Source organism: Sciurus carolinensis, chromosome X (genome assembly GCF_902686445.1).
Source record: "Sciurus carolinensis chromosome X, mSciCar1.2, whole genome shotgun sequence".
In the NCBI taxonomy this organism is placed as follows: domain Eukaryota; kingdom Metazoa; phylum Chordata; class Mammalia; order Rodentia; family Sciuridae; genus Sciurus; species Sciurus carolinensis.
The window spans coordinates 17,873,505-17,898,352 of record NC_062232.1 but is presented as its reverse complement, the minus strand read 5'-3'; the positions used below and the strand labels follow the sequence as shown (position 1 = coordinate 17,898,352).

Below are 24,848 nucleotides of genomic sequence, written 5' to 3'. Positions count from 1 at the left end.
TGGAAGTATTTTATCTATCAAGACATAGGTATCCTGAAATCAGGGACCAGTTTTTGTATCTATATATCTTAGTATAGAATGAAGAAACTGCCCAAGGTACAGAAGCCAGTTACAAGGGTTATTTACTAAGCACCTGTAGTCTGATCTCAGGGTTAGGAGGCAGCAGAAATAGACAGTCTATTTGGACACCAGCCCTGAGCTGGTTCCCCAGACCTGTGTCCAGGAAGCCTATGGTGGCATTTGCTGCAGCTATGAGCAAATAAGCTAACAGTGGCTTTTGGTGGTGGACTTAAAGAATTTTTGCTAATGCAGCAAACAAGCAGGAGGGTACCCATTTTTCAAACTTTGCCGCTGGTCCTGCCTCTCCATCTGGCTCTTGGACTTACTTTTTGCTTGCTTGCTTGCAGTACCAGGGAATGAACCTAGGGGTACTCTACCACTGAGCTATATCCCCAGCTCTTTAAAAAAAAATTGAGACAGGGTCTCTCACTAAGTTGCTGAGGCTGGCCTCAAGCTTGTGATCCTACTGCTTCCACCTCCCAAGTAGCTGGGATTACAGGTGTGTGCCACCACACCCAGCTCTTGGACTTTCTTGAATCACCATCTGGCCGCCTAAAATCACAGTCAATATAACTACAAGAACTCTGTGGTTGAACACCCTGCCTTCGCTGCCCCATGCCACTTCCAACCTGGTTTGGGGATCCATTTGGGACATTCGTATGTCTCTTGGTTTTGACAAAATATATGCTGTCTCAGTCTTACCTGGTCTAGTACGTGACTGGGTACAGGTCCTAAGTCCTTTTCTACAAGCTATGACTTCTGAACCCTAATAGGCTATTTGTTGGACTTTCTGGTTCTTGTGCTGTAATGTTTTTAGTCAATTTCCACGAACAATTCTGGCCATGAAACAAAGCAGGGAAAGCATTTGAAATCCCACTTAAAAGGAGACACTGATCTTGACTGGAAGGATATGTTGCTCTGTCTTATATGTCTAAAGTATTGTATTAGTTATAATGTGGACTTTGAGTCTTGAGTCTCAAGGTTTTTGGTGTTTGACACTATGAATACAATGGACTTACTCAGTCTTCAAACCAATGATCTGTTTTATCAAATAATTGGACAATACAGAGTGAGGGTGAGTGACAAGAAAATGGTGCCCCAAGAAGGAAGAACTCAATCTAACCAGTGAGGGGTTAAGTGACGTCTTGTCCGGCACATCTATTGTTTATGAGTTCACTAAATCAATGAATGCTAGGAATTGCTCTCCCTCTGTGACCATAGACCATAACCACTGAAATCACAGGTTTGCAGAACAGGTGAGTTAAAAGCAAACCAGAGCACTATTCCTCCTACAAGAAATGAAGATCATTCCTTGGCTTAAAACAATGTCTGTACTCATTTGGAATTCAGATCAATTACTCTGACAACTTAGATTTTCCCTTCCTGTGAGAAAAAGTATAAATAGGTTTCTCAGAGAGGTTTTGCATTAGAATTTGTTCATGGGGATGCTATAGTTTGGATCTGGAATGTCCCCCAATGGCTCATGTATTGAAGGCTTGCTTCCCAGTGGGTGGCACTATTGAGAAATGGTGGAAACTTTAGAATGTGGGGACTAGTTGGAGAAGTAGTTTATGGGGGTGGGAGGTGCCTTTGAAAGGGACATTTTGCACCTCCCTTTCTCAGCCCCTTTGTCTTGCTCTCTCTTTTCTTCCTGGCTGCCATGAGATGAGCAGCTTTGTTCCACCATGCCCTTCTATCATGAATGTTTGCATCACCACAAGCCCAAAACAAAGGGGCCAAAAAACCAAGGACTGAAGCCTCTAAATACAGGAGTTAAAATAAATCTTTCCTCCCTTAAAGTTTATTTTCCCAGGTGCTTTTCACAGTGACAGAAAGCTAACACAAGGAAAAAGAAACATTAGTTTTCTTTAAGAAAATGAAGTGACAAAAATGTGTTCTGGGTACTCTGCTACCTTTTCAATATTTTATTGAGTTGATTTTGTTCTCTGTTCACTGTAACCAAACATCCAAGGCTACTGAATCAGCTACTGCCATGTACTACTGCAAGGTCCTCTCTGAGCTTATTTTATAGCAGCCTTTCCTTGAATCTTCAAAGTCAAATTCTTTTGAAACCAGAACTAGGGTTAAATTTAGGTCAATGTGGATTTCATAAAAGCAAAATCCTTCAAAGTTTGCATTAAAAATTCATGTGTATAACTAAATGGCTTTGGTTGGCTGATGATAATAAATATTACAAAAAAGTTAATTTCCCTTCTCCAGGCTTTCTCACAAGGAAGTTCTGCAGTTTCATTCCAAATGGATTGGATGTTTTCATCTCAGTTTCACAACACAATCAGGACTGAGTATGCTTATCATCAGTTTGTTCCATTCTGTCATAAATAACATCAAGTGCATGTAGCCACATGTCAGGTCAGTTCCCATTCATGTCACTTTGTCCCCATCCAGATTCCTGGGATTCATTTCTATGGACATGGACTCCTCTGTATTTTATTCTTACTCCATTTTTTATGTAACTGCTAAAAACCTTAAATACTTTTATTTTTAGTTTGACTCAAAATGGCTACTCTCTTTCTCTATACTACAAAGAAGTCTTTTTTTTTCAGAAGTAGTAAATATCTTAGTAAATCCATACATGTATGACATGAATAACATGGCCACAATGTATTGGATTGTCTCACAGAACACTGGAAAAGATACAGCAGGGCCTCATCTGCCCCACTGCTTGCCTCTGCCTTCTAGAGTTCAGAAAATTTCACCCCAACACCACAGGGAGTGTGCAATCCATCCAAAAAGTGCAGTTGGAAGAAGGGGTTGAAGCAGTATAACAAGTAGGTAACAGCATGAACTCTGAGGTCAAAACCCCTTTTTAGGATGTGTGATAAAGAACATCAGCTTCTCTGAGACTCATCTCAAGAATTAGGGCAATAATTGGATATCATGAGGCTTATAAGAAACAATAGGCATACTGCTTTTCACACAGTATCTAGCACATGGTAAGTGATTAATAAATGTTTCTATATTCGGCACATTGTAGATAATAATTGAGTAAGTGGACAAATGAATGAATGAACATTCAATGCGATAAAAGTCTGTTTTAAGTTCCCAGTATAGATTCCTCTCCTCTAGACATCTGCTTGAGAAATGGAATAGATTGTGGATGGTGGGGTTTGGTGATTTTGGATGAAGGTAGATTTGCTCCCTTCAAGTCTTGTAAGAGAAAGAGCAATGATTTGGGTCAATTCTACAATTCTCCTGGTGGCAGAATTTCTACACCAGTTGACAGGAGCTTGCTTTGCACATAGAGGGTGGGCTGAGCCCCTGCCAGAGGGTCATCATTGACAGATCAATTAAAATGAAACTAAGATCACAAGGCCTGCTTGAATTGCCTTGTCAGGGTAGCATATATCGTTTTGAACCTACACTTGCTCCACCCACAGGAGTTACTACAAGGTCCTGTCTGCCTTACATATACCTGGGTTACTTCTTGTCAAGCCCTGAACTCCTATTCTGTGCCCCCTCACACTTCCAGACCTGTTCATCTCCTTGCTCCTCTGAACCTCTAACTAAAGGAATAGTCCACTGCTCTTTGTGGTATTAGAGTGGGGAAACTGAAGTATGTGATGAAAGAGGGATCCTTGGACCCCAAGACAAAAAGTTCCTTAAATCCCTTTCCCAAGTATTTTTCCTCTCCTAACCTAATTCTTTCCCAAACAAGAAGGGTGACCAGAAAGGAGCTGGCAGGCAAACATCCTTAATTTCTGACTAACATGGAATATGATGAGCCCAAAAGCTTGGCTTTACCAGAAAAATGCACCAGACATACTGGTCTAAATTGAAGGCCCTGGTACTTAATAAAATTCCAGACTTCTTCTGTGGGAGTCTTCCTCAAACCATTTTATAGTGGTGTTTTTGATACCAGTTAGATTTTCACTTACCTTTTTTTCTGCCAACTATTGTTCAGCTTTGGGGACATATTTCAGTTCACTTTTAATATTCTGGATCTCCGATAGGTTGACCGCAGGTCCTGGAAGTTTCTTTGCTCCTGGAATTGGCTTCTTCTCCTCATCCAAGGTGGGAGGAGCTCCCTGAAGGGAAATGAGAAGAAATTCAACTCCCTGGAAAAGATATTTGATCTCTCTCTGGCTCATGGGCATAAACTAGAAAAAAAATTAAAGCAAGAATGTCAGAGTATAATTCTAGAAGAGCAACTTTCTCTTGCATTGTTGTAACAGCCTCAGTTCCAATTAGATCTAGAGTTTAGTAAAATAAATTTGGAAGAAGAAAACAAGTCACTTTAATGTATGGCTGGCTCTAATGATGACATAGTTCAGGAATTTTCAATGTTTTGTTTGAGATGCAGTGACTTCCAGTCTTTGGTCCCGTGACATCTTTGAGAAGTATAAACAAAAGGACATAAGAGAAACAACTTTGAATATGGACAGGGTGTGAGAGGGCAATAGAGGAGACCTAGCCTTCTCCTCCTGCCTTGGGAAGTATTTTAAATTTCCTATCATGACCTGTTGTCATGTTCTTGTCACAGCTTTAGGGCAATATCTACATCCTGTCTTTTTATGGCTCTTCCAACGCCCAGTTACAGATAAGCACACACATACTTGATTACTGCTTAACTAATTAATCTAGAGAATGTACCATAGTGACAAATCCACACCTCTATGTACATACACCCAACACACATACAACAATGACTATAAAACAATAAGATCAGTTGCTATATTTGGTTCCAACTCATTACTAGAGAAGGAAGTTGCTTCTTAGTACATTTCTTCTATTTGCTGGAGGTAGAAGGGACACAGTCTCCATGGGCCTGGGAAGAAGCTGTTAAGAGAACATTTGATCACCTTGGCAGCCTTGAGAACACGCCTCCTATCAAATTATTGCAGGGAGGGTAATTGAATGACAGCCCCAGCTGCTTTGCCCTGAAATCCACCCATCACCAACTGAGGTCAGGCTTCCCACGGCTGCTTGTAACCAATGACTGAGTGCGACAGGAATCCTAAGGCAGGTCTATTCCTGGGAGACACATGACACTTCAGCAGAGCAGCTCGGGCTGGAGAATTGGCCTTAAAGCAACCTGAAAATCTGCAAAACCCCTGTTGCTCTCACCTTCCCTGCAATGTGGTCTCAATGATGCTCTGCCAGACTCCTATAACTCCCAATTTCCTTATAAGCAGTTCTCTCAATAAATACTTGGCACATCTAATCCCATTCTTGGGTCTGCTTCTTGGAGGACCCAAACTAACATGGTCTCCAATGTGAGACTGGAAAAGTTCCACTTTCTTGACCAATACCTGAGTGAATTAATACATTTCTAGGGGGAAAAGAATAAGAAACTGAAAGTCTGCCTCCTGTGAAGCCCTAGGCCCTCCAGCCTAACTTAGCAGCCTTGCCATTGGGGTATTAGAGCTGCTGTGGTGTGTTAGTCCCTGTCCAGCTCCTGGTCCTAGTTCTCAGATTGGTTAGAACTTAAAGGAAGAACATTTTCAAGCTTCTCCAAACCCTGGCAAATTACTTGGTAGGCAAGTCCTTCATAGACACGTTTTTAAATTGCTTATTAGGGGGGATGAGTAGACATAATATATTGAGGTGCTGTTCTAAGGACTAATGACTTTTCCTATAGTCATTTTCTCTGAATCTGGTATAGTACTGATGAAATGGCTAACATGTCACCCACATGAAATGATAAAGTAATTCAATGTAGACTATACCTGCTGTAAATATCTGGAAGATACTGTTTCTGCAGGTCAATGTACAGACCCAAAGGATTGGCTGCTTTTTATCGTGCATACACATTCATCATTTATAAATGTAGATATAGAAGCAGTAATTAAAGCTGTAAAACATCTACTTGGAGGGCAAGGTATTCCAAAATGTTCTTTGCTGGGCTTCCAGGAGGGACTTTTTTAAACAAGGCTATAAAGTATTGCTTTTTTTAATATGTGTAGCAGTGAAATGAAAAATGTTTCCTCACTTATAAATGTTCCCACGGTTGTTAGGTGGGTAGATCTTAATAAAGAAGGCTGAAGGAGAAAAATGTTTCCAATTCCTTCTGTTAAGTTCCCTAGTAAGTCATATACACTATCTTTGTAACATCAAAATATGCTCTATTGGCAAATTTAACACATAATATCAATGTCTGAACTTATGTGTCAATGTACAAAGATTTATGTGAATATATGCAGATGAATAATGGTAATATTTAATAGTGGGCATCCTCTTTTTAAATTATTAAAACCTCAGTGTACTGTATTTGTTTTTTTAATCAAGGTAAGACTTTTAGTATTTGATTTGGTGAGGTGAGATATAATGGAAAATTTTAAGTGGATATATTTAATAATTTGACATTATGATATTGACTCAGGAAGGGGGTTATTGGTGGTACATTTTTTAAAAATTGAATCTTCTCTCCTCTTTTAAAAACTTAATGAGATACAATTGCATTTCTTCCATGAATTTGTTATTATAAGGATTATAATAAATTAAGGCATGAACAAGCTGAGTTCCAGGTGGCCCCATTTGGCTAATTAAGTACATTCTTTTGTTTCTTTTATGTAAATAGATATTGAATTGAGAAGGGATATGGAGGACATTCTTTGGTTCAGACGAAGAGCATGGGAGAAGCCTTATAGAACACAGCAGCACTCCCAGTTTTAGGAATGACTGTTGGGAAGTAAAATGCTTGCTTTGGGAGTCACACAGTATTTGCAAAGTTTAGCAAAACAGTGAAGCATTTTCCAGCTCTCTTGCTTTCATATGACTCTTTGTTACCAGATACTTTACTGGGTTTTCCCCCAAGCTCTCCCATGTGGGGTGACATCTGACCTGCTCACTCATGCCCAAACACTGAAGATTTAGCAATAACAAACACTTCACTGCTAGCTTCTCTAAGTTACACATACTCGCTCACTGAACCCTCACACCAGCCCTATAAATCTGGCACTACTCTTATCCTTATCTTACAGTTGAGGAGACTTAAGCACAGGAAAGCTGAGAGACTTGCTCAAGGTTGGGCAGCTAAGAAGTAGCTAGACTAGAATTAAATAATATGTTTACATTTTGAAAGGAGACCCAATGGAAAGGGAAATATTTAACAGAAAATCCCAACATGCTATTTTGTGGTTCAATGGCATTTTGATCAAAAAAGAGATTTGGAAGGCTTGGTGGGGGCTTGTCAATACCTTGCCAATCACTTCAAGCAAGCAGCTGCTTGTCATGCAAAAAACCAGGCCTGCCTATGAGGATTTGACTGTGAGGTACGTGTGCTAGGCAAATGCCAATGTCTGACAGGCCAAGTACACAGAGCGTGCACTCCAGCTTGCCAGAGGCCACAGGTGGGCTGGAGAAGGCCAGTGTTCACAGGCTTTGTGAGGCTGCCAGAGATTCATCCTCTTCCTGCTGGGATGCATCCTCTTCTTCACATCTGAAAGTGTGTCAGGATCAAAAAAATCTTCTGAATTTACATGGAGAACCTACTGGCTGTAACAGAGGTAACCTGTTCTTGTCAGAGGTGATATGTTAAGATCTCCACATTATACCATAATTTTCTTAAGGCAAGGTTAAGCAATGAATCCCAAATCTATGGAAGCAATTCCAAGTTTCCAAACTTGAATAATAGTATTAAATATGGATGTAAACGTTATTTTGAATTCAGATTCCATTTTCCCAAACTATGCCACAAAAGGCAACTGGGTCCTACTCCACAGAATCCTGCTTAACCCACCTTGTAGCCAATCCAAACTGCCCAACCACTACCCTTACAATAGTGTTTCTGTGAGTAACTTATTCTGTGGTCCAGGCTGCAGCTTAAGGCATGAGAGCCCACACCCTCTGTAAGACACCACCAGTCCTACAGTTTATTCCTGCTTGTGGGATAAGAGAGCTCCACAGCTCTACTTTCCTCCTGCCCAATGAGTCCTGTGAAGTGTGGTACTATTGATGAAATACTCCTGGGGTCTCTGGATCTCTGTGGATACCTCACTCTCTCCATCCTGTGAAGAATATTGGCCATTTGTATATGTGGTCAGTTATAAAAAATGTATTCATAAACTAGGCTACATCCATTCTTGGTTATTTTAGAATGTGCTGGAAACATCAGATTGGAGACAAGGCAAGAGTGAGAGTAAAGTGCTTCCCCAGCCCCCTCAGTGAGACACTTGTGTGGAGAAAAAGTACCAGTTGTACAGAGAAGAACTAAGGACTGTACCACAGAGAGGAGGTGAGATGTGAACCTCCAAAGCAACTGTTACATCAGTCAATTTAATGAAAAAGAGGGTCAAGCTACTTTCTGATTGATTGCCACAGTAGTGACAGACAAAGCTTAAGAGGAAACATGAGAAGAAAATCAAATGACAACGGACATAGGAAAATTCCACTACCTTCCCTCTTACCTTCCCATGACTGTTTCTCACAATATGCAAAGCAGTAATTCCAGGGGTCTTTCATGAAAATTGGACAATTAGATCAACTGATGAACAATCATTTATCCAATACCTATTAGACGATACCAAATTTATTAAATCACAGATTCTTTTCTCACTGTGACACTCTGAGGGATGGAGGAGATCCTACTTGAGACACAGACTCAAATACTCAAGTACTTGACTGAGATCCTGGATGGAGAATTCATGAGTTAACTGGAAGGCAACCAGCAGAACCAAAAGTTGGGATTATATAACCATTGAAAAGCGAGGTAGGGTCAGGTCTTTTCAACTTGCATGTTCAACTTAGAGGTTGAAATTCCAGAACCTGATGACATCACTCAAACAGTCCATTTCTTTCTCTCAAGTATTATCTATTGATAGGGTGCTGTAACCCCTGACCCTAACCTTATCAAGAATAGCCACAGGAAGGCTGGGGTTGTGGCTCAGTGACAGAGCATTTGTCTAGCATATGTGAGGCACTGGGTTTGATTCTCAGTACCACATTAAAAAAAATAAAGTTTAAAACAAAGAATAGTCACAGGAGAAGAGATTAGATACAGGCAAAATCTTATTTGTAACTGTGATATGGTAATAGATTTTGTTGGGGGGAAATTCCAAAAATGCCATTACGAAAGTAAACAAGCCTTTCTACTTTTAAGATAAAATAATTTTGTGTGCCTTGTGCCTTTATTTAATTCCATTTTCCTTGTCTTATCCTAATGAAATGCTTCAATACATTAATTTTTACCTCAGAATCAGACCTTTCTTCCAGGTTTCAGCAGAAAAGTCACATGTGGGTAAAAAACATAAACCCTTTCCTATTTATTACATTCATTATTAATTTAAGTCTTCATTTTAGCAAACCAGGTACTTGAATTTAGAGAAGAAAATTAGAGGAAAGAAAAAAACAGAAATGGCGTTCTGATAGACTCTTTTGCAAAGTTGTCTTTTCAAAGGAAACATCCAGAGATCAAGGTGATTATTCAAATCCACAAGTAATTCAATATGCATACTTCCAGAGCTCCAATTTGTGTTCACCACCCATCAGAAGCTGTCCTAAATACATCCTGTTCAGGTCGATAAAGGTTCCCAAGTGAAGATTAACTAACTATTAGTTAACTAGTAACTATCACTAAACAATCTAGTAGCTATCACTAAACCAAAAGCATCTGAAAAGCTGTGTCCTCCTCAACACATATAAAATCAATGAACAATAGGAAGTTAAGCTCAGTATCCTCAAATAACTGTGCCAGGGACTTGGTCGAATGAGAGGGACAGAGAGTTTCCTAGCTGAATGACCAAGACAATTACAAAAATCTATATATTATATATTGATTCCCTGACACACAGCCATTGCCCCTTGCTTGTCCTGCTGCCCCACCTGGTCTCTGCCCTCCTTTAGTGAGAATTCTGGAGAAGACAGACTTTGCTGAGCTCTGTTAGCTAAGTTTTCCTCACCTCCTCGGTTTCAGGAGTACATTCTTTTCTTCTGGGGGGTTGCCCAGCTCCTGGCCGAAAGGCTCCCATTGGAATATTGATATTTGCCTAAAAGAGAAAATGGGGTAGATTTAGTTCAAGAATGTAAGAAATTGCAATGATACTCTGAGACAGCAATCATTGTGAGGGAAAAAATGTGTCTGAAAAGTACATCTTCAAAGCTTTTTATCTCAGGAAAATTGCTGTAATGACAGCACAAAATATGCAAAGGAAAATTTGACTTCCATTTGTTACAGATTTCTGGTATTCATCCTTACATCCAAGCAGCAATTTTACAATTCCTTATTGGGTGGAAGAATTTGAAGACAGTTTGTTCTCGCTGTTGCCCTCCTGTGGTGCATATTATCTCTGTCAGGGACGTGGAAGGAACATAACCATAGGACAGAAGGAAAGCATCTGCAAAAGCCACTTCATGCCTTTGCCTTCCTTCAGGTTCCTTAATATTTATGGGAGTGGGGAACATTCACACCTCCTATGCTGCTTCCTTCTTTGCATAACATCCTGCCACATTTCAGCATTGCCTTAAACCCCTGGAATTAACCTTCTAGCCAACACACTCTTCTGTGGATCAGTAAGGAATAAGCAGAGTGCTGAAATGTCAAGTTCCCTTTGTATCATAACTCTTTGATTCTTGTCTTTTATTAAGACAACATATTAATCTCCATCAGTGGAGAATATAAAATACCTTCTACTAAACATGAAATGCTCCAAAAATTAATAATGCAATGATATGTTGACATAGTAATTTGAGCTTGGGAAGAGAATACACAAATTTGAATTTTGCCCATATTTTGTCTGATATCAAAAGGTAAAAACATTTAATAGAGACACAAAATGTCTTCAACCAATAGTAGTACTCACATAAAACATTCATTAAACACTTTAAAAAAAGTAGAACACATTTTTTTCCACTATAGATAAAGGTGTTACTTTATGAGTAATGGGATATGTGTGTTTGAAAATGTGAAGTTTCATCTTGTTTTGAGTGACAATGATGCCTGAGCAAATGCATCATTTTATTATGACACAGATTAGACCAAATGAAATTTTTGTGAAATGTGGTGAGGTCCATTTGGAAGTACTTGGTATAAGCTATCACCAGGGGAATGATGAACCTATGACAGGTGGTATCCACTGTCCATGTCCATTCAGCATGGACAACAGGAAGTGACTTTTCCCACCTAGGGGCTTTAAGACTTCTCTCCTTATTATAATAATGTTGATTCTACAGAAAAGAAATAGATCTGGAGTATTCGTAGCGGAAAAATCAAGGGGTACATCATTGTGGTGTCATAGGAAGTATTTTTGATTAGTGTGTCCTATAAGACAGATAAGACAGACGGAAAGATAGATTTTAAATAGTCGCAAATATGGAGCTGTATTTCATGAACACCAAGATGTACCTCTTTTAATATGTTTGAAATCATAATGTGTCTTACACTTTTTTTTGAGACAAGGTCTTATTATATTATCCAGGCTGGCTTCGAATTCCAGGGCTCAAGCAGTTCTCCTACCTCAACTTCCAAGGGACTGGGATTACAGACAAAAGACACTATATCCAATTGTATGTTACAATTTTAATTGGCACATTTTCTTTTTCCTTGGCAGGGCATACAATAATAGTATTAGCTGGGGTTGTAGCTCAGTGGTAGGGCCCACTTAACATGCATCAGGCCCTGGATTTCATCTCCAGTACCACCAAAAGCAAAAATAAAATAAAATAAAATAATGGTATTTTACAACTGACAGTGTTTAGATTGGAAGAAATATCATAGGAACCTGAAATAAGAAGATCAAAACAATGTAAATAAGACTCAAAGAAGATGATATATAGTGGACCAATAGACTATTTCCAGCAGTACAGTCTGGATGAAAGAGGGAGAAAGTCGATAGGATTATATGGGAGAAGGTTAATCAATTAAAAGTTTAGTGAAATTACACCACCCCAATCCATTTATTAAGAATCTAGGGCTAGGGTTGTGGCTCAGTGGTAAAGCGACTGTCTAGCATGAGTGAGGCCTTGGGTTCGATTCTCAGCACTATGTAAAAATACATAAAGTCCATTGACAACTAAAAAGTATTTTTAAAAAAGAATCTACATATAAGAGGAATCTTCCTAATAGCCAGGTCAAGCTATCATATTGTTTTTGAAAGACTTAATAGTTAAACTAACCTATTTATTCAAGTATGTATGCTCTATTGTCCATTATGGTTTTCAGTAGGAAAAAATGCAAAGATCATCCATAATAATGTAATAGGTAAAGCACCACCTTTTCCCATTTGGGGATTAATAGTAGAAATTCAAGTAACCTCTCCATGAGTCATGTGTGGTTTATAATAGTGAAAAGAGCCCAGTTCTAGGAGTTGCCACAGATTCTCTATACTTGAAAAAGTGATAGCAGCTCTGTCCCCATTTGTGATATGAATATTAGGCTACAGCAGGGTTTTTCAAACCTCTTAAGCATAGAATTGTTCCCTCAGGTAAAGTATTCTAAGAATATCTAATACAAAGTCTGAGGAGATGGAGGTTTTGGACACCTACATTCTCACAAGTCTTCTGAGGTTGATATAATCACCTTTATTTTACTGATGAAGAAACTCAATTAGATAATTTGCACAAAGTCACACAATTAGTACAAGCAAGTGGGCATGATGGCACATGTCTGTAATCCCAGCTGCTCAGGAAGCTGAGCCAGGAGGCTCCCAAATTCAAGGCTGGCCTGGGCAACTTTGCAAGACTGCCTCAAAAAGGGCCAGGGATGTAGCTCAGTGATAGAGCACCCCTGTGTTCAATCCTGACCCCTGCAAAAAAAAAAAAAAGAATACAAGCAAAAGCCAGTATTCTAAATCAAAGCTGCCTAACTGTAGACCTTTATACTCTACCAAACCAGTCTCCAAAAAGTTCTATTCACTTGGCTGAAGTTAGCTCTAACCTGCTCTAAAATTGCAGACTTATATTTTGAGAAAGACTTTTGAAAAAGGGCATACAGAATGGATAATTCCAGAATACCTGCCAAAGAAAAGCCACTTTGAAAATGAACCATTAACTCACCGACTTGACACTTTTTCTTCTTTAAAACATCACTCACTTCAGGAACCTAAATGGGTTTTTATGACAGCAAATATTGACAGGAATGAAAGCAGCCTGAAAACATGTAGAACATCCAATCATTCATGTGCACCAATGAGGGAGTGTAAGAGGAGTGTTTTGTCAACTGCAGCGTGCATTACACTAGTAATAAGATGATTAGAGATGTTTCATTAATATAATTGTAGGGCAGTGATACTTGAATGACAAATTATAGACTAAATTATACACAGAAAGAAAATTCCTTTAACTTGAATTTAGTAGGAAAATGTAGACCTGTAAATCTCTGTTTTTATTCCATTGGCCAGATAATTGGGTCATATTCTTGTCTTTTATACTCACTTGCTTAGTGTTTGTTTGAAGTACTGGGAATGGAAACCAGGGTCTTGTACCTGCTGGGCAAGCACTCTACTACTGAGTTACATACATCCCCAGGCCTTTCTCTATGTTTGAATGCAAATAAAATACCTTTTCAATTGTTCACTCTTTTCACCTGCAAACTGAGTGTGGCATTAGCCATTCAAAATGAGTTTGGAATATAAGCTACTTTTTATTTATTTATTTTTGGTACCAGGATTGAACACAGGTGCTTAACCACTTAGCGCCATCCCCAGCCCTTTTTTATTTTTTATTTAGAGACAGGGTCTTGTTGAGTTGCTTAGGGCCTTGTTAAGTCACTGAGGCTGGCCTTGAACTTGGGATCCTTCTGCCTTAGCATTTTTTTAAATGAAAGAATAAACACAGAAACAGCTTAACATCAATGGAGTTTCTACACTATATAGACTCTGTATAAATGTGAAGGAAACAGGCTTTTTTTCCCCCTTTGGTAATGCAACCCTTTGTAATTCCTTTCCTTCCTTGAGGTTTACTCATTTTAGATATTTTTAAATATTCCCCCCGCCCCAGTGCAGCAGACCAGGCACATCACTTTCCCAAACTATACATAATTTGTTACATCCTCCAAGTTGGGAATGGAAAAAATAATCTACTAGATCATCTTTTGCCAGTACAGGATACAGTTCCCTGATAGAAGACCTATCTGATGTGAAATTAATACTACACTTGATCTCACCAGGTGAAGAAAAGTAGAAAGAATTCCCTGTAAGTTAATTCCACCACTCCCTTAATTATTTGTATTGTTCTCTTTACTTGGCTCCAGGCTTTGAGCCAGGAGAATTCTGGAAACAATATTCCCTCCACAGCCACTCCAGTGGGGCTTATAAGGTAATGACATCTTCTTTCCCCAGGGGGATGGATTCTGATAGCTGCTGCCCCCCCAAGTGCTGACAGTGCCTATTGAACTTTACTTTCCACTGTCATTGTTCTCCTAGCTCCCCTCCCTTTTTGTCTCCACTGTGTCTCTCCTTTTGTGAACCTACTGTGCTGCATATTTTTTCTAATGATCCCCCTACTGATTCATCTTTAGTTTTCAAAGGTCCCCATCAGTTCCTGAGAGAATCTATACACTCCTCAAAGTCATTCTCCCAAGATGCAGCCAGAGGAAATTCTATGAGTTGCATTTTGCAGTATTTCTTTCTGCTGTTTCCTATTCTCATAGTCCTAGTCCTTCTCTGAATGGAGCAGGATGTGACATTTTGAGACTACAGAAGACTTTCAAAAAGAGGTATGTTTTCTGAGAAGAAAATGAGACTCCTTTTTGATATATTAGCCTGAAATGAGAGATAGACAGACAGACACACACACACATCCCTACCAACTGAAATATAATCAACTTATTTTAAATTAAAATTCTGTGTCACTAGAATGCATTACTGCTTAGAGATTCTTGAAATGTGGAATAGATTCAAAACACAAAATTTTCCCACCCAACATGATTTTGAGAAACTCCCACTCAGCTACTGTTTTCCCCCATGATGTTTCATACTGAAACATTTTCTTTTTTTTTTTCTCTGTTCTCAACACTTTTTGTTCTCTTCAATAATTTCCTGAATGACTCAACTGTAGTCTTGTCATCCAGGGAAATCAGATTTCAGGAATGTACTGTACAGCTATTAAGATAATGTGCGCAATTGGTTGGGGGCAGGTTGTATCTCTGAAGTACTTGTAAATGTCGGCATCAAAAAATGACATCTTTTAGCCAGTATATGCCTGTTTGCCTCATGTCACAAGAATGCAGCCCTGGTTAGAGTGGAGTCAGACAGCTGTGTGCAAGTTCTTGCTATACTTTAAAGAATCCAATTAGAAATCAGAAATAATGTATTGTAGTGGTCTTTGTAAGAAAGAAATAGTAAATACATGATCAAAGAAAGTTACTTACCTCTACATTAAAACAAATGGCAAATGAAAGTTACTGTTTTAAATTTAAATAAAACATTGAAGGAAGGCATATATCATTATGATTTTTAGCTTAATCAACCAGGGATGATGATAAGTCTATTCCTTTGTATCAAGGAGTATCTTATACTTGGAATCTTGTCTGTATGTATTTTGGGTGTCCACAGAGACTTCCTATTTCTTTCAGAGTATTTATGCCCTGGACAATGGAGAGTGGGAGAGCAATGATTATGAATGGAGAAGGAAATGAAGCATTAAATCAAAATATTCTGTTCTACTTGCAGACTGAGTAGCAATGGAAACCTATAGTAAGAAGCCACACACGTGAGACTCATAGAATCATTTCTTTGAATATACGATAAAAGAATTGGAGTTAGTGTCACAAGCAGTTTGATTGAGTTGAGAAAGCCAGAGGTAGTAATTCAGTGACCATTGTTGCTTGTATTTCAAGACCATGTTTGTTACTGAGTCACTTTATTTTGTACTTTTCACTCTAAGCCAACTTGCCTTTAACATGACTTTAATTAGTGTCAGCTGTTAGTTTCTCCACTGAAATCCTGACACCATTTCTGAAAGACAGTTGAGTTCTTTAAAAGGGAGACAGGCACCCAGCATCCATAAAATAGTAATTGTCCCTCAAGTAGTCTTGGCACTTACGACCACTCTTGAGATGATCCACAGCCACACATCCAGCCTTGCACTCTGTGCCAAAGCTCGGGATGGTAACTAACAAGACTGCACAGAGTGGTTCCAAACATGGGTTTGGGGATTGGACTGGACCACTGAGTTCAGGTCCTGACTCTCCTACTACTTACAAGCCCTGTGATCCTTGGTGCAATATTTCATATCTCCAAACATAATGTTATGATCCACAGAAATTCTGTTACACTGTGCCAAAAACATAGGAGACCCAGAATAACTAAAGCTATTACTGTCATCCTAATAATAAACCTTAGAAGTTTTTCTCAAGAAATTCACAGACTATTAGAAGTTGGTCAGATCGCTTCTCAGACTTTTGGCTAAGATCAAGTGTAGAAGTTGGTAAGAGGCTTAGAGGTCATTTAATACAACACCTTCCCTTTGCAGATCACAAAGATCAGGAGGTGAAGTCACATAGCAGAGCTAAGACTAGGGCACAGGACTCTTTTCCAGTTAACCATGAAGCTCTGTCTCATGGGAGAGGACAAATAATAGATAGTAGCTTACTTTGATCAACAGTGGAGAGAAAGAACCAGTGACAACCCAGAGAAGATTGGCTCTGTGTGAGTTGAGGCCCTGGGAGGCCTGTGATAATTCCCAAAGAGGGTGTGTTCAGGAGGAAGAAGGACAGGCAGGTGCTGCCAGTGGCTGGTGTCATTTGGTCTCATTAGAGAAAGTCACCAAGCAGATTGCTGATGGGATTAGATTTCCCAGCAACTCTAGCTTTCCCCACCAGCTGTCATGTCAAATTCTTTTGTGGGAAGGGAGCAGACTTAGTGTCCCAAGTGTGCAATGTTACCTTGGTCACAGCTCCATTCCCATCAACAATGGGGAATAACAAGCAGCCTGGAGAATCTAGAACTGTTGTTGGCAAACTACAATTCACTGGCCAAATTCAGCCCACCACCTGATTTTGTAAACAAAATTCCATTGAAACACAACCATGTTTTTATTGCCTATGGCAATACAAATAACAATAACAGTGGAGTTGAGTAGTTGGAACAGACCAAACAACCCCAAAGTCTAAAATAATTTATTATCTGGTCTTTTTCATAAAAGGTTTGCCAACCTCTGGGACTGAACTTTATGAGCTGCTTAAGAGACAAAGGCCCTGTCCAGGATATGAAAGAATCAACTGATTCCTTCAAGTCCTTTTTATGCCCCATGGCTGAGATTTCTTTAAAACCACGTGAAAGAAGGGTATACTTAAAATCCCCACAAAATTCCAATGCCCATCTCTTACTCAGTATGGAATAAAAGACAATTGTCCACCTCTTCTAAGGGTGAGTCTAGTTTTAGTCTCCCTCTTATTCTCGTACATGGAGGAGATAGAGTCACTTGAAGAGAGAGCAAAGTCATTCCATGTATTACTTCATGTAAAGAGCCATCTATTAAGGAATTTGTGTACTATAAACCAGGTGCTTGCCATACATGATTTTGCATATTTATTATAACAACCATATTAAGTAATATATTGTCCCCATTTTACAGAAAGGTAAGCTAAGAGGTTTGTAACTGACTCCATGTTTTGTAACACAGGTGCCATAACTCAACTCCTGTTATAAGCCTGGCCAAAAGTGGCTTAAGTTCAACCAAGTCAGACAAAATAGAGACCCCAGTCATTGTTTCTAGAAGTTTGCTCTGTCAAACACTATCCTACAAGATACTCATTGAAGAGGTCCAATATGATTAGAAACATTGCATATGTTGCCACCCTCCTGGAAATAATCTGATGCCATTTGCAAGTTAGAGATTCTGAGAAATTTTCTTAAACATTTAATGATAGAAATCTTTAATGTAATTAACATCCCATAAAACTGATATCTAAGGGACACATTTTGGGTACTATTGAACTAGATGATGATGATGATGATTTATGACTGATCATCATAACAACTCTTTCTTAAGCAATTACAGTGATCCAGGCACTAGTGTATTTACATGTATTAAATTGAATTAATTCAATTTATCCTCTGAGAAACCTTGCAATAGACACTTGACAGATGGGGAAAATGAGGCACAAAGAGGACAAAAAACTTACCCAAAGTGATGTAATTAATAAGTAGGAGTCTATGAGTTTCTCAAATATAGGAATCAGGTATCAATGCATCTTTATGTACCCTACACTTAGCACAATGCCTGGCCCATATTATGTACCAAGGAAACAACCATTGAACTGGATTGGAGATAAGGTTATCATAAAAAGTGACTAGAGTATGTTGAGTAGAACATTTAAGATCTTTAAATGGCATTTACCTGATGAGGTTATTCCCTCATCAACCAGGATTTTTATTTGTTCCAGACAGGACTGTAACCTAGAAAATGTTCCAACTATAAACCACTTTGTACAGTGTAACCATTTTTATATGTTATTTAAAGCATCCTACTTAAGGTTAATGCAAAAATGATAGAAAATATCAGATAGTGCTAATACTATTTAATCACAAGAAAATGAAGGTACATTAAATTGGGCTTTTGTGTGGCATAAACTATACTGAAAGAGGCAACACCACACCATAAGGAACCACTGTATTGCCCTTATTGGTAAAATGGATGGATTTTGCTTTGTAATACAGCATAATGACAGCTACTGAGAATAGTTAATAGTATCTTTTTAAATATTACAGATCTAAAAATATATCAAGGTCAAAATTAGTAAATAAAATACTAGTGAATTTTCAGTGTCAAGTTGAGTGAGACCAGGGAACACTGAGGCAAGACAAATCAACATACTTTCAGCTTTAAATGGAAGAGAATCAAAAGCAGCCTAAGAGAAGACTATGGTTTTGTGTCCTGAAAAATAAAAAGGAAACTTTATGTTTAGCATTTCAGAAGTTTTAAGTGCAGAGATTCAATGGTAATATTTCTCATAGCTGACATAAAACACTCCTGAAAGATCATAACTACAATAATGCTTGATGTTCAGTTAGTGAATATTGTGTTGTTTTCAACATCTTATACATGTAGCCCTAGATGGTGAGTACCATTATCTCCATTTTACATATGTGGAAGTGGAGGTACGGAGAGATAGAGCAGGGAAAAGTAACTTTCCTATGATCCTATGCCAACACAAGGCAGATGAAGGACCTCAGCAATCTGATTTCAGAGCCCATGCTACTAACTGCTTGCATATGAGAAGAAGATTCCAAAGCTCAATGATATTCAGGTTCTGAGAGACAAAATAATTTCCACTGCCAATTTCAGGATGTCAGGGAATCACTAAGCAGATACCAGAGGGCTGAATGTTACCATTTGGAATGTAATCCTTGCCAAATGCATTGGCCCCTCCTTGCTGGCTTGTTCAGTGACAGGTTTCCAGAGGTTGTTACACATCTTGCCACTTAAGAACCCCACCAATTTAAGAATATGCATTAGTCATGACAAGTAAAGAAAGATCTGTCCCTCCATCCACCTCCATCACTGGTGTGTGCCAGAATTTTTAAAACCCTCAATGATGTAGTCACACCGTGGCCACATGCATGCCCTTCCAAACCACAGTCAACTGTTTGTGACTGTGTTTATGTCATGATGCTGCATCAAAGCTAACATTCTGCTACTGCCACATGCCCTGCTACCTTCAGAAAAAGTCCAAGAAGAAAAAATATTCCTTTGGAGAAAGCAGCAATGGGTTCCATTTTGATAGAAAGGAAAGATAGACTTTTACAATGAAGCATTGTACTCAAGTCTCTGGGTGGGAGCCATTTGACAGTCAAACATAGAACCTTTAAGAGAAATAACAAATACTGAATAAAAACAAATACTGAAAGTCATTTTCATAATTGTATTTTTGTTTCAAAATGCTTGCTTCTCTTTCCCATTTTTGTGGGTGACACTTAAGTCGATTTAAACAACCAAAGAATCTGTTTACTGAGATGGCATGAGGAAAACTAATAACATACGAACTTTAAAAAATAAATAACCGAGACTTGGGAAGAACACTTGACTACAAAAGGGTATTATTTAAAGAAAGATACATTTTATTTTATTTTATGCTGAGGATGGAACCCAGGGCCTCCCACATACAAAACATGTGCTCTACCACTGAGCTACACCCCCCAGCTTTAAAAGATGTATTTGAAGCAAAGGAGTCAACAAACTGTGACCCACTGATATATCCATATAGCAATGGGATATGAAAATGGAAATTGAATATTCTATCTCTATTGATGAGCATATAAAACATGCATATCAAAAAACATGTTGTATTTTAAAATTAACATATAATAGTTATAAAGATTTATAGAGTATGATATTTTAACAATATGATATTTTAATACATGTATGCAATGTGCACTGATCAAATCAGGGTAATTAGGATTTTCTGCTCCTTATCATTGCTTTCTGTATGGAGCCTTTGAGCAAATCTCTTCTAGTTCTTCAGAAAGCACATAATAGGCTATTGTGAATGCACTATATTTTTGTAGAAGATAATTTAATTCTCATTTATAAACTTTGATTGTCTTATAATCCAGAACAATTAAACAACATAGCTTTTTTTTTCTCAGTTGTGCTTACCAATCTTACATCCTTTCTTAATTGTACTTCAGGAGCCTTACCAAGAGGAACTTTATTCATATCAGTTAGAGGTGAACAATCGCAGTATGACTTAAGCAATCAGACTAGAGATCACAAAACTGATGTTAAAACACAAATACACCTACTTACCTGGATGGCTCTGACATTGGAAACTGGCTGTTTCGACATATTCAGGCAGTCTTAGCCCTAAAAAAAATAAGTAAGAAACTGTTAGATGTGGCAGTATTCAGATTCTTAGTCTTGATAAATTCAAATTTAACTCATGATTCAACTGGGCAGTCACCCCTTTCACAGGCCATATATTCTTTCAGTCTCAATTTCCAAAGTTACTTAGAGACCCTCCTTCTGAATGCCTTGGGGAGAGGGAACACTAGAGCGCCCCAATAAATCATTCAGGAGGAGAAATGCTGAGATGCCTCGCCCATGATGCTAATGATAGGTGATCAGAAACTTGAAAGGCCCTATCATCTCCTTCCCTGCCCTCCTGACCCTCTGCCAAGAGCAGCAAAGCACAGAGGTAGTGGGAATAAAACACCTTTGTTCAGGCTCCAGCAGCTCTCCACTTGAAGCTGAACTTTTGATCTGAATTTGTTGTCGCCAGGGCGGCTAGTCAGTCCATTGGGAGCACCTGCTCTTTGTTGAACACTCAAAGAGAAATGACCTGTGCTACATCCCCACTGCAACGTGGGACACACTCTGAGGACCTGGCCACAACTTCACCCCACCAATGCCTTACGTCCCCCAAGCCCTTTGCAGGGTGCCTCGTACAGAGCCCAGGCTCTGTGAACACAGGCAGTTAGCCAGGCCTTGCTCATCTTCTTTGCTTTCAACAGCCTCAGAAGGCGAGTAGGATTTCTGTGACCATGTCAGATCAGATACCCAAGATGTAGAACTGCTTCATTCCCAAAGGATTATTTCATTCTTTCAACACTGACTTAGAGACCTTCCTTAGAGCATTGTGATGGGAGCATGATTGGGGACTAAGCTGTTTACTGGGACTGAAGGAACAGGAAATAACAGCCCAGCTCTGGCTTGTTTTTATAGCTTTATTTATTAAACATTGACAGGACCAAGTAAAAAGTTAAAAATTCATTGAGTTAAAAGCACGCTGTGTTCTAAGCCTAAACTATAAAATAGGCTGACTGCATTCTCTTTATTGACTAGTTTAAACATATATGTTAACATGTAAGTAAGTGGTGCAGAAAGCAGTATTGGTATTTGCTACAAGTCCTGTGTAACCTGTGCAATGTTACTCAACATTTATAGGCCGATTTCCTCTTCCTTAAAATTGACCTGCCTCACAGGTTGTAGTAACATTCAAAATGACAATGCTGCTGGGAAGGCCTGGCGAATGATAAAGCATGATGTAAGTATTTATTGTTTTACTGCCACTGCCCACAGCTAATGAGTTCTGAGTGTTGTCCTGATCGACAGCCTTAAGTACAGAGAATTGATGAAGTGATATTCCACAACACCTGTAGAGATAAAAGATCTGAGAACTCTGTGAACAAGTTGGTTGTTTCATTTTGCTTTTTTTTTTTCAGATCTTCAAAGTTTTAGGCTCTATTTTGTGAAGTTAAACAATTACATATTTTTAAAATTAGTGTATCCAAATACATGTACATGTAGCTATGTACATGAAAACAACGAGACCTTTTTATAGAAGTTTTATGTGAATGCTTTGGTGATACATGGATATAGCTTCCATGCATAAAAGTGTAGGTTAAAGTATTTTTAATATGGTTAAAAAATTAAATAACAACAACAAAACAAACAATAGGGATACATTTCACTCTATGATAAGTTTCAAGTAGATTGCTGTCTTTCCTTCAGTGTCAAAAGAAAATGAGGCATTTTTAATTTTTGGATCTAGGGCACACAGCTCAATGCCAAAGTGAAAAGTGTAGTGCCTTAATTGTTAACGTTTCTGTTCCTCAAAAGCTAATATAAGTCATGCAAAGAAGTAATTCCCAGAGGACTTTAAATATCTCAGCATACTGTTCTCTGTGTGTGTACAACTAAAGTTTAATTACTATCATTTGGGAACTTTTGAAAAGTTATTTTACATCAATTTAAAATATGGAACTAGGAAATTTCTTTGTTATTATAATAGCATGTTGAAATATGAAACAAAACAAAACAAGCAATGAATAGTTGTGTCATTTATACTGCATTGATTTTTTTGATAAGTTGATTTTGTTTTTTTCATTGACTGATTATACTAACTACTGAATTGCTGTGTTTTGGAGGAAACTGAGTCTAACAGATGGATGGGCCATACCTCCTGTATAGTTTTGGTATATTCTGATTTACATACAAATCTCTCCTAAACAGTTATGTCAATATTCAATAGAGACACCTATAAAAAAGTTGGTTAGCTCCCAGTTCTTGTTCCTCACAAAGAGGCTAGAGAACATTGGTGTAAATCAGTTCAGCAGCAGTTCCTGCTGTCCTCATTATTTGCAGAGAAATCAGGGCAAAGCACACTAATGAATAAAAATAGACCGTGTTCCCTGGCTGTTACCCTGGCCCTGCATTCACCTCCATCAGGGATGTAAGTATAGGATGCATCTTTTCTCCTCATCTGCATGCTTCCTCCCGGGACCAAAAAAGAAAGCTATGCCTTAGGTACACACTCCACTCCCACCACGGCCTCTGTTTTTCATCCAGAGAGGTACTCTTTACAACACTCAGTTACTGTGTCTGTCTCCTGGCTCTGGCTAAAATTTGAAAACATTGAAAGTTTGACAGGCATATATTGACTTTTACAAAGCCTTTAGTATAATGGAAACGCTTGCCAATGGAAACGCAAGCACAGTTGAGGTTTCCTGGCAGTTTGCAAGTCAGTGGGGGCTTTTAATGGTCTGTATGCTGAGTCATGTACAATATACCCCTGGTTCGTTTTGATTGAACTGCACCTAATATCTAACTTCTAAATAAAACTCTATGACTTACTAAAAATTGGTCAACATTAATATCACTAATTTAATAAGAAGAGATTCAGAGGAAAATCAATATTTGGAAAGAAGAGCTTTGTTCTTTTGAAAGGTCAAGTAAATGGATAAAGCTCCATCTCAAAGGGAATTATCTTCTGTCCTGCAGCTAAAAATAATTCCTGAGAAGGGTGTAGAAAGATGTTCAGCTGTCTGAACTGATTCCTTATTCACTCTGTTTTAAATACAATGAGAGAGAAGAGACTCCACAGTCCCATGCCCCGAAATCTGGTACCCGCATAGATGGAGACAGTGAGAGCTGCCCTCTGCCCTGTTAGAGGGTACAGGAAAACTGACCAGAGTGAAGCTTTTGAAAAGATAGGTCTCTACACACAAGACATTAATAGAACTTTATCATTAAGAGTGAGCCTGGCACTTAGGGAAAAGAGAAAAACATTCTAAACTTGTATTGTGTAACAACTCTGATAATAATATGGATTTAGATAAATCAAAAGACTAACATTATAGCTTTTCTTTGCTTCCAGTTCTTCTGATTAATTCTCAGCTTTGAGTCTGAATCAGTCTATGGCTGACCAAGTATAATGCTGACCATCATAGCTTCAAGGTCACAGTTAACATATCTGGATTGTGAACATTTTACTAATAGCCCTATCAATGAAAAATACCTCTAGTTCAATATTCTTTCAGCACCCTCCCCCCCACACACATAAACAATGTATAAAACAAGCAGCAACACCACCAGTGAATAGGGAGTTGACAAAGAAACTACCCCAACTGGTTATAAGCCTGCAAAGTTATAAGTAGTTACTTCAAGTTAGTTATCAAGGAAATTTCCTTCAGAAAGTCCAGTTGCCAGCAGAACTGGTCCTTCTGCTTACCTGCTTTCTGTATTTGTTTACTGCCTAAGGAAAGTCCCAGGCAGCCAGGTGCAAGAATACAAAGCTCCTTGGAGGGTGGAAGGGACTCCCGGTGTCCTCTGAGCTGCGATCTCAATTCTGATGCTTTTCATGTGGCTGAAATAGCTCGAGTGCTCTGTGCCTCTCCGGTACAGAGAGCTGCTCCTGGCTCGGGGCTGTAGGGGAACTCAGTTTAAGGCTAAGTGTTAAAGAGAATTCCTGTCATAGCTCACAGTTGTTCTTCCTAAATATAGAGTTTGATACAAGCCATACTCTGCCTCCAAAAGGCTTGACCGTGCAGGAAGCAGGGCTCAAATGTCAGCCGGGAGGTGGCTATGGTATCTTACTGCCCTCCTAATCTTCCAGAGAGGCTGACTACATTTTCTCACAAATTCTGAGAAGGTATAGAAAACTTCAAAAAGTA

The 24,848-nt window shown here is 38.7% G+C and overlaps 1 protein-coding gene across 1 annotated transcript in view; it reads right to left on the bottom strand.

Moving 5' to 3' along the window:
- Smpx (small muscle protein X-linked) overlaps positions 1-24,611 on the bottom strand; it is a 51,831-nt gene extending 27,220 nt beyond the window's left edge. Inside the window, exons 1-4 of the mRNA XM_047536447.1 lie at positions 24,407-24,611; positions 20,704-20,760; positions 9,918-10,004; positions 3,957-4,106 (exon numbers count right to left, since the gene is read on the bottom strand). Coding sequence (XP_047392403.1) covers positions 3,972-4,106; positions 9,918-10,004; positions 20,704-20,742 — 261 coding nt within the window. The 5' untranslated portion in view covers positions 20,743-20,760; positions 24,407-24,611 and the 3' untranslated portion in view covers positions 3,957-3,971. The remainder of the gene's footprint in view (positions 1-3,956; positions 4,107-9,917; positions 10,005-20,703; positions 20,761-24,406) is intronic.
- Positions 24,612-24,848: the final 237 nt, after the last annotated feature.